The sequence below is a fragment of the Oncorhynchus mykiss genome, chromosome 2, assembly GCF_057628025.1.
Source record: "Oncorhynchus mykiss isolate SJ-2025 chromosome 2, ASM5762802v1, whole genome shotgun sequence".
Lineage (NCBI taxonomy): Eukaryota > Metazoa > Chordata > Actinopteri > Salmoniformes > Salmonidae > Oncorhynchus > Oncorhynchus mykiss.
In genome coordinates this window covers 2,908,108-2,918,449 of record NC_143023.1, presented here as the reverse complement: position 1 = coordinate 2,918,449, position 10,342 = coordinate 2,908,108, and the positions used below count along the sequence as shown (strand labels likewise).

The window sequence follows — 10,342 nt, the reverse complement described above, 5'->3', positions numbered from 1 at the left end:
GTGTCCAGAAAGGAACCATGGGTCAGTCTCTAATGGCCACGGAGGAGAGAGGAACCATGGGTCAGTCTCTAATGGCCAGGGAGGAGAGAGGAACCATGGGTCAGTCTCTAATGGCCACGGAGGAGAGAGGAACCATGGGTCAGTCTCTAATGGCCACGGAGGAGAGAGGAACCATGGGTCAGTCTCTAATGGCCACAGAGGAGAGAGTAACTATGGATTAGTCGCTAATGGCCAGGGAGGAGAGAGGACCCATGGGTCAGTCTCTAATGGCCACGGAGGAGAGAGGAACCATGGGTCAGTCTCTAATGGCCAGGGAGGAGAGAGGAACCATGGGTCAGTCTCTAATGACCACGGAGGAGAGAGGAACCATGGGTCAGTCTCTAATGGCCACGGAGGAGAGAGGAACCATGGGTCAGTCTCTAATGGCCACGGAGGAGAGAGGAACCATGGGTCAGTCTCTAATGGCCAGGGAGGAGAGAGGAACCATGGGTCAGTCTCTAATGGCCACGGAGGAGAGAGGAACCATGGGTCAGTCTCTAATGGCCACAGAGGAGAGAGGAACCATGGGTCAGTCTCTAATGGCCACGGAGGAGAGAGGAACCATGGGTCAGTATCTAATGGCCAGGGAGGAGAGAGGAACCATGGGTCAGTCTCTAATGGCCACGGAGGAGAGAGGAACCATGGGTCAGTCTCTAATGGCCACGGAGGAGAGAGGAACCATGGGTCAGTCTCTAATGGCCACGGAGGAGAGAGGAACCATGGGCCAGTCTCTAATGGCCACGGAGGAGAGAGGACACATGGGTCAGTCTCTAATGGCCAGGGAGGAGAGAGGAACCATGGGTCAGTCTCTAATGGCCACGGAGGAGAGAGTAACCATGGGTCAGTCTCTAATGGCCAGGGAGGAGAGAGGACCCATGGGTCAGTCTCTAATGCCACGGAGGAGAGAGGAACCATGGGTCAGTCTCTAATGGCCAGGGAGGAGAGCGGAACCATGGGTCAGTCTCTAATGGCCACGGAGGAGAGAGGAACCATGGGTCAGTCTCTAATGGCCACAGAGGAGAGAGGAACCATGGGTCAGTCTCTAATGGCCACAGAGGAGAGAGGAACCATGGGTCAGTCTCTAATGGGACCCTGTTCCCTACATAGGGCCCTTGGGGGTCAGTCTCTAATGGAACCCTGTTCCCTACATAGGGCCCTTGGGGGTCAGTCTCTAATGGAACCCTGTTCCCTACACAGGGCCCTTAGGGGTCAGTCTCTAATGGCACCCTGTTCCCTACACAGGGCCCTTAGGGGTCAGTCTCTAATGGAACCCTGTTCCCTACATAGGGCCCTTAGGGGTCCGTCTCTAATGGAACCCTGTTCCCTACATAGGGCCCCTCTGATATCAGCCATAATCACACCTTAAATCTGACCCCTCTGATATCAGCCATAATCACACCTTAAATCTGACCCATTTTACAGGTGTAGGATCTTAATTTGATCACCCTGTTTCAGGAGAACTTTCCTGCATTTAAAATGTGTCGTGTATTTTAGGTTTCAAATGTATTTTGAAGTTTGTAATTTCCACTTAGAAATGTCAGACTTTATTTTCCCTTATTTTATATATTGATGTATTAACCTGCCCAACAATTACCATACATTATAATTCATATAATAATTAAAACATTTCCTGTTGCTGCAGGATTATTTTCCTGCTGTAACCAACTGGCTCAAATTAAGATCCTACATCTGTACATCAGCCATATTGCACCTCAAAAGTTCAACCAAAGCCAAAGTGGGCTCAGACAATGTCACTGGTGCTTCAAGGCTGTTCTATTCATTCACAGTCCCTCAATACTGCTCGCTGACAGTCACAGTCCCTCAATACTGCTCGCTGACAGTCACAGTCCCTCAATACTGCTCGCTGACAGTCACAGTCCCTCAATACCGCTCGCTGACAGTCACAGTCCCTCAATACTGCTCGCTGACAGTCACAGTCCCTCAATACTGCTCGCTGACAGTCACAGTCCCTCAATACCGCTCGCTGACAGTCACAGTCCCTCAATACCGCTCGCTGACAGTCACAGTCCCTCAATACTGCTCGCTGACAGTCACAGTCCCTCAATACTGCTCGCTGACAGTAAAGCACCCATGCAGAGTCAAACCTGCCGTCTTTCCATCAGAAAGAAGAAGTTTAAACAAAGAAATAAACAGCGAATTCTCTCAAAACTAAAGTTCCCTTCCCGGGCTGAGGTGTTGTCTCTCGACCACTCTCCCAAACCCCAACATGGAGGAAACGTCACGTGTGCTTCCCTTCCGGTGTTTCATGCTTCACTTCTCCTCAATCGTCATCAGCCATCTTTTTGGCATTTTAAAATGCACGTTCCTTCCTCAGAACAAATACAGAAAAACTCTACTAAAACAACAACGTCAGATCACCAAGATCAAATGAACCGTAGAAACAATATGGATACGGTTCATAAGGGTTACATTTCTCCTGTGTGTGTGTGTGTGTGTGTGTGTGTGTGTCTGACTGACCATACATATAAGCCCATCAACAACAACAACAACAACCCCCACCACCACCACCCACTCTCTCACCAGGAGAGGTGGATTCTGAGGTGACTAACAGACTCAGTTGTGTTTCTTCACTGAACCGCCTGCCGTTGTTGTGTCGTGGTGGTTGTCTCGCGGGCTGAAGTCCGGGCAGAAGCCGTTGGTCTGAGGCTTGGCGTTGGGCGTGGCGTTGGGCGTGGCGTTGGGCTGGTGAGGACAGCCGTTACGGCCTGTATTGTCTGTGGACAGGTAGTCCTCACTGAAGTTTGGGTGATGCTCTGCAAAGCTCCTGAACTTGCCTGTCACCGCCACAGTGGGGCGCCAGACACAACGGTAAAGGTTATTCCAAGCAAGTTAAATACAGTCACCTACAATTAACACACCAGGAAAAACAAGTACATGTTTACAAAGATAGGTACACTCCTAATATTTACAAATGAACTAGAGACTACAGACACAACATAACTGTAGTGGTTAGAGCGTTGAACTAGGAACCAGAAGGTTGCAAGTTCAAACCCCTGAGCTGACAAGGTACAAATCTGTCGTTCTGCCCCTGAACAGGCAGTTAACCCACTGTTCCTAGACCAGTTAACCCACTGTTCCTAGACCAGTTAACCCACTGTTCCTAGACCGTCATTGAAAATAAGAATGTGTTCTTAACTGACTTGCCTAGTTAAATAAAAAATAAAGGTTCCAAAACCACCCCAGGCGTAGACTCCCAAGAGCAGCTAAACAAGAAGGTGACCCCCCAGTACAAGCTAAGAAGACAAGTCGTTTCTTACCGAAGGTGAGTTTCCCTGTGTCCTCTGTGTCGATAGCAGCGAAGAGACGTGAGACGTCGAGGTCAGCCACTCCCAACGCCGTCTTTAGGATGCAGGCCAATTCAGCCACTGTGATCGCACCGTCCTCCTCCGCCTCAAACATCTGGGATATATGCAAATAATTAACTAACACCACATTAGATGACCCTGACCCCTTTCACATCTCACTCACACCCATTGAGCCGACTGGGCCCTCAGACCATCTGTTAAAATCGACACAGTCTACAACTCACACCATGGGTCATTAGTACGTCCTCTCAAATGGAAAATGGCAGAGATATCAGTGGTCGTAGGCCCTCTGAAAGACACCTTGACAGAGCATGAAACCAGAGCTGGAGCAGAAAACGTACCCTGAAGGCCAGTTTCATGGTCTCCAGAGTTTTAGCAGGTCTGCATACAACCGATAAGGCAATGACATATTCTCTGATGTCTATCACGTTGTCTTCCTGCTGGAGGAGAAGAGAGAAGAACAGAGTGAAGAGTTACTGGTTAGAAGGAATCTGGCAAAGCACATGTCTAAATCTAATGTCTAAATCTAATGTCTGAATCTAATGTCTCAAGTCTAAATCTAATGTCTAAATCTAATATCTAAATCTAATGTCTAAATCTAATGTCTAAATCTAATGTCTAAATCTAATGTCTAAATCTAATGTCTAAATCTAATATCTAAATCTAATGTCTAAATCTAATGTCTAAAGTCTAAATCTAATGTCTAAATCTAATGTCTAAATCTAATATCTAAATCTAATGTCTAAAGTCTAAATCTAATGTCTAAAGTCTAAATCTAATGTCTAAATCTAAAATCTGAATCTAAAGTCTAAATCTAATGTCTAAATCTAAAGTCTGAATCTAGTGTCTAAATCTAATGTCTAAATCTAATGTCTAAATCTAATGTCTAAAGTCTAAATCTAATGTCTAAAGTCTAAATCTAATGTCTAAATCTAAAATCTGAATCTAAAGTCTAAATCTAATGTCTAAATGTAAAGTCTGAATCTAGTGTCTAAATCTAATGTCTAAATCTAATATCTAAATCTAATGTCTAAAGTCTAATGTCGAAATCTAATGTCTAAAGTCTAAATCTAAAATCTAATGTCTAAAGTCTAAATCTAATGTCGAAATCTAAAGTCTGAATCTAGTGTCTAAATCTAAAGTCTAAATCTAAAGTCTGAATCTAATGTCTAAATCTAATGTCTAAAGTCTAAATCTAATGTCTAAAGTCTGAATCTAAAGTCTAAATCTAAAGTCTGAATCTAATGTCTAAATCTAATGTCTAAAGTCTGAATCTAATGTCTAAAGTCTAAATCTAATGTCTAAATCTAATATCTAAATCTAATATCTAATGTCTAAATCTAATGTCTAAAGTCTAAATCTATATCTAGTATATAATATCTAAATCTAATGTCTAAATCTAATATTGAAATCTAATGTCTAAATCTAATGTTTAAATCTAACGTCTAAATCTAATGTCTAAATCTTATATTGAAATCTATGTTTAAATCTAATGTCTAAATCTAATGTTTAAATCTAACGTCTAAATCTAATGTCTAAATCTTATATTGAAATCTATGTCTAAATCTATGTCTAAATCTATGTCTAAATCTAATGTCTAAATCTAATGTTTAAATCTAATGTCTAAATCTAATGTCTAAATCTAATATCTATATCTAATGTCTATATCTAAATCTAGTGTATAATATCTAAATCTAAGTCTAATATAAAAATCTAATATTGAAATCTAATATCGAACTCTGTATTTCAATATCAAAATACACAATATAAGGAACATATATTTCTGTTTTCTGAGTTTTGGGAATTTGAGAAACTTGTAACTTCGGCCTTCAAAGCTTCTAATGGGATGATATTATATTCAGTGCGTTTCCTCACCTCGTCGAAGAGGGAGAAGATGTCTCTGAGCATGTCTGACACAGGGACATCAAGGTAGTGGGCAAAGTCTTCCAGACCCAGCTTCTCTCCCTCCATCTTCCTGGCTCTGTTCCCAAACTCCTGCAGTACCTTCTCCACGTTCTGGGGCTTCAACCTGGACAGGTAACATCAACACGTGAATACAGAGTCTCTACATTCTGGGGTTCAACCTGACCAGGTACCATCAAAACATTAATACAGTCTCTACATTCTGGGGTTCAACCTGACCAGGTAACATTAATACAGTCTCTACATTCTGGGGTTCAACCTGACCAGGTAACATTAATACAGTCTCTACATTCTGGGGTTCAACCTGACCAGGTAACATTAATACAGTCTCTACATTCTGGGATTCAACCTGACCAGGTAACATTAATACAGTCTCTACATTCTGGGGTTCAACCTGACCAGGTAACATCAATACAGTCTCTACATTCTGGGGTTCAACCTGACCAGGTAACATCAATACAGTCTCTACATTCTGGGGTTCAACCTGACCAGGTAACATTAATACAGTCTCTACATTCTGGGGTTCAACCTGACCAGGTAACATCAACACATTAATACAGAGTCTCTACGTTCTGGGGTTCAACCTGACCAGGTAACATTAATACAGTCTCTACATTCTGGGGTTCAACCTGACCAGGTAACATTAATACAGTGTCTACATTCTGGGGTTCAACCTGACCAGGTAACATTAATACAGTCTCTACATTCTGGGGTTCAACCTGACCAGGTAACATTAATATAGTCTCTACATTCTGGGGTTCAACCTGACCAGGTAACATTAATACAGTGTCTACATTCTGGGGTTCAACCTGACCAGGTAACATTAATACAGTCTCTACATTCTGGGGTTCAACCTGACCAGGTAACATTAATACAGTCTCTACATTCTGGGGTTCAACCTGACCAGGTAACATTAATACAGTCTCTACATTCTGGGGTTCAACCTGACCAGGTAACATTAATACAGTCTCTACATTCTGGGGTTCAACCTGACCAGGTAACATCTACACATTAATACAGAGTCTCTACGTTCTGGGGTTCAACCTGACCAGGTAACATTAATACAGTCTCTACATTCTGGGGTTCAACCTGACCAGGTAACATTAATACAGTCTCTACATTCTGGGGTTCAACCTGACCAGGTAACATTAATACAGAGTCTCTACGTTCTGGGGTTCAACCTGACCAGGTAACATTAATACAGTCTCTACATTCTGGGGTTCAACCTGACCAGGTAACATTAATATAGTCTCTACATTCTGGGGTTCAACCTGACCAGGTAACATTAATACAGTCTCTACATTCTGGGGTTCAACCTGACCAGGTAACATTAATACAGTCTCTACATTCTGGGGTTCAACCTGACCAGGTACCACATTAATACAGTCTCTACATTCTGGGGTTCAACCTGACCAGGTAACATTAATTCAGTCTCTACATTCTGGGATTCAACCTGACCAGGTAACATCAATACAGTCTCTACATTCTGGGGTTCAACCTGACCAGGTAACATCAATACAGTCTCTACATTCTGGGGCTTCAACCTGACCAGGTAACATCAATGCAGTCTGTACATTCTGGGGTTCAACCTCACCCCAGTCTCCGGACCAGCTTGGCGAACTCCAGCAGGCAGGTGTCAACAGGGAGTCTAAGTTGACCCTCAGCCATGGCCAGTTGACAGTCTTCAAACGAGTAGTCAGTAATGGGGATGTCCAGGGCCCTGGAGAGGAAGGACAGAGACTTAAAACAGAGTGTGAACTAGGATAAGGTCTGATATACAGGCCTCTAACCAGTAGTCCAGTGTTTTCAGACCCTCAGCCGTTTCATACATTTCATCTATTCCAACATTTACACACAACCTGATTCAACTAGTCAAACAATCAGCAAGTCCCTGATCTGTTGAGTCTGGGGGTGACGGGGCCATCTAGAGCCCTGAGGAACAGTAGACAGTTAGACTAGAGCATGAGGAGAGAGTTAACCAGTAGTCTGTGTTGAGGCCATCTAGAGCCCTGAGGAACAGTGGACAGACTAGAGCATGAGGAGAGAGTTAACCAGTAGTCTGTGTTGAGGCCATCTAGAGCCCTGAGGAACAGTAGACAGTTAGACTAGAGCATGAGGAGAGAGTTAACCAGTAGTCTGTGTTGAGGCCATCTAGAGCCCTGAGGAACAGTAGACAGTTAGACTAGAGCATGAGGAGAGAGTTAACCAGTAGTCTGTGTTGAGGCCATCTAGAGCCCTGAGGACCAGTAGACAGTTAGACTAGAGCATGAGGAGAGAGTTAACCAGACTAGATCATGAGGAGAGAGTTAACCAGACTAGAGCATGAGGAGAGAGTTAACCAGACTAGATCATGAGGAGAGAGTTAACCAGTAGTATGTGATGAGGCCATCTAGAGCCCTGAGGAACAGTAGACAGACTAGAGCATGAGGAGAGAGTTAACCAGTAGTCTGTGATGAGGCCATCTAGAGCCCTGAGGAACAGTGGACAGACTAGAGCATGAGGAGAGAGTTAACCAGTAGTCTGTGTTGAGGCCATCTAGAGCCCTGAGGAACAGTAGACAGTTAGACTAGAGCATGAGGAGAGAGTTAACCAGACTAGAGCATGAGGAGAGAGTTAACCAGACTAGAGCATGAGGAGAGAGTTAACCAGACTAGAGCATGAGGAGAGAGTTAACCAGTAATCTGTGATGAGGCCATCTAGAATCAACAAACTCGAAGCTGTTGAACTGAAATATACACCAGCCACACACATTAGACTAACATACTTTAGTATCCTACAGTCTCTAGGCTGGTGTTTCTAAGCACGGCAGCCTGAAGGCTGAGGCATCTGGCAGGCCCAGCGAAGGCCAAGTGTGTGTGTGTGTGTGTGTGTGTGTGTGTGTGTGTGCGTCTGTGTGTCTGTCTCAGGACTCACTTGGCCATCAGGCGCCTGACGTTGTGAGCAAACAGTGCTGGGTTGTTCTTCTCCTCTTCTGATGGAGTGTAGACAGGAAGGAACTGAGGAGAGAAGAAGAAGACAGAACCCAGGGATGTCACTCCTCTATGGGAAGTCAAGTGGGAAACGGCTAAAGCAATAACAACTGAGATGATATGGGCTCTAAAAGGGAAGAGAGAGACTACACTCTCCCTAACACTCTTCTAGACATACTGTAACTACAGTCCATTGGTACAGCAAAGTGGAGCCTGTCTGTCGGGAACAACAACAGGTGTTTCTGCTGTCAGTCTCAAAGTCTTTTCAGAAAGGCCAAGGTAACATGGGCTGAGGTCCTCTAACTGGGCTAAGAGAAAATGGACAGAGCAGTGGAACTAGGGCAAGGGACAGAGCAGTGGAACTAGGGCAAGGGACAGAGTAGTGGAACTAGGGGCAAGGGACAGACCAGTGGAACTAGGGAGCAAGGGACAGACCAGTGGAACTAGGGCAAGGGACAGAGCAGTGGAACTAGGGCAAGGGACAGAGCAGTGGAACTAGGACAAGGGACAGAGCAGTGTAACTAGGTCAAGGGACAGAGCAGTGGAACTAGGGAGCAAGGGACAGACCAGTGGAACTAGGGGCAAGGGACAGAGCAGTGGAACTAGGGAGCAAGGGACAGAGCAGTGGAACTAGGGCAAGGGACAGACCAGTGGAACTAGGACAAGGGACAGAGCAGTGGAACTAGGGAGCAAGGGACAGAGCAGTGGAACTAGGGGCAAGGGACAGACCAGTGGAACTAGGGCAAGGGACAGAGTAGTGGAACTAGGGGCAAGGGACAGACCAGTGGAACTAGGGAGCAAGGGACAGAGTAGTGGAACTAGGGGCAAGGGACAGACCAGTGGAACTAGGGAGCAAGGGACAGAGTAGTGGAACTAGGGCAAGGGACAGACCAGTGGAACTAGGGCAAGGGACAGAGCAGTGGAACTAGGGCAAGGGACAGAGCAGTGGAACTAGGGAGCAAGGGACAGAGCAGTGGAACTAGGGAGCAAGGGACAGACCAGTGGAACTAGGGGCAAGGGACAGAGCAGTGGAACTAGGGAGCAAGGGACAGAGCAGTGGAACTAGGGCAAGGGACAGACCAGTGGAACTAGGACAAGGGACAGAGCAGTGGAACTAGGGAGCAAGGGACAGAGCAGTGGAACTAGGGGCAAGGGACAGACCAGTGGAACTAGGGCAAGGGACAGAGTAGTGGAACTAGGGGCAAGGGACAGACCAGTGGAACTAGGGAGCAAGGGACAGAGTAGTGGAACTAGGGGCAAGGGACAGACCAGTGGAACTAGGGAGCAAGGGACAGAGTAGTGGAACTAGGGCAAGGGACAGACCAGTGGAACTAGGGCAAGGGACAGAGCAGTGGAACTAGGGCAAGGGACAGAGCAGTGGAACTAGGGAGCAAGGGACAGACCAGTGGAACTAGGGCAAGGGACAGAGCAGTGGAACTAGGGCAAGGGACAGACCAGTGGAACTAGGGAGCAAGGGACAGACCAGTGGAACTAGGACAAGGGACAGAGCAGTGGAACTAGGGCAAGGGACAGAGCAGTGGAACTAGGGAGCAAGGGACAGACCAGTGGAACTAGGGAGCAAGGGACAGAGCAGTGGAACTAGGGAGCAAGGGACAGACCAGTGGAACTAGGGGCAAGGGACAGAGTAGTGGAACTAGGGAGCAAGGGACAGACCAGTGGAACTAGGGCAAGGGACAGACCAGTGGAACTAGGACAAGGGACAGAGCAGTGGAACTAGGGCAAGGGACAGAGCAGTGGAACTAGGGAGCAAGGGACAGACCAGTGGAACTAGGGAGCAAGGGACAGACCAGTGGAACTAGGGGCAAGGGACAGAGTAGTGGAACTAGGGAGCAAGGGACAGACCAGTGGAACTAGGGCAAGGGACAGGGCAGTGGAACTAGGGAGCAAGGGACAGACCAGTGGAACTAGGGAGCAAGGGACCGAGCAGTGGAACTAGGGAGCAAGGGACAGACCAGTGGAACTAGGGAGCAAGGGACAGACCAGTGGAACTAGGGGCAAGGGACAGAGCAGTGGAACTAGGGAGCAAGGGACAGACCAGTGGAACTAGGGGCAAGGGACAGAGCA

The 10,342-nt window shown here is 46.4% G+C and overlaps 1 protein-coding gene across 2 annotated transcripts in view; it reads right to left on the bottom strand.

The window, feature by feature from the left end:
- Nucleotides 1-1,596: 1,596 nt before the first annotated feature.
- The window catches only part of LOC110514512 (lysophosphatidylcholine acyltransferase 1), a 63,362-nt gene continuing 54,616 nt past the window's right edge, over nt 1,597-10,342 (bottom strand). Inside the window, exons 9-14 of one of the 2 annotated variants that reach the window (XM_090216012.1) lie at nt 8,202-8,284; nt 6,883-7,008; nt 5,241-5,394; nt 3,707-3,802; nt 3,318-3,459; nt 1,597-2,834 (exon numbers count right to left, since the gene is read on the bottom strand). In XM_090216012.1, coding sequence (XP_090072138.1) covers nt 2,614-2,834; nt 3,318-3,459; nt 3,707-3,802; nt 5,241-5,394; nt 6,883-7,008; nt 8,202-8,284 — 822 coding nt within the window. In that variant the 3' untranslated portion in view covers nt 1,597-2,613. Of the gene's footprint in view, nt 2,835-3,317; nt 3,460-3,706; nt 3,806-5,240; nt 5,395-6,882; nt 7,009-8,201; nt 8,285-10,342 lie in introns of both variants that reach the window. The other variant, XM_090216004.1, reaches the window with a different exon arrangement.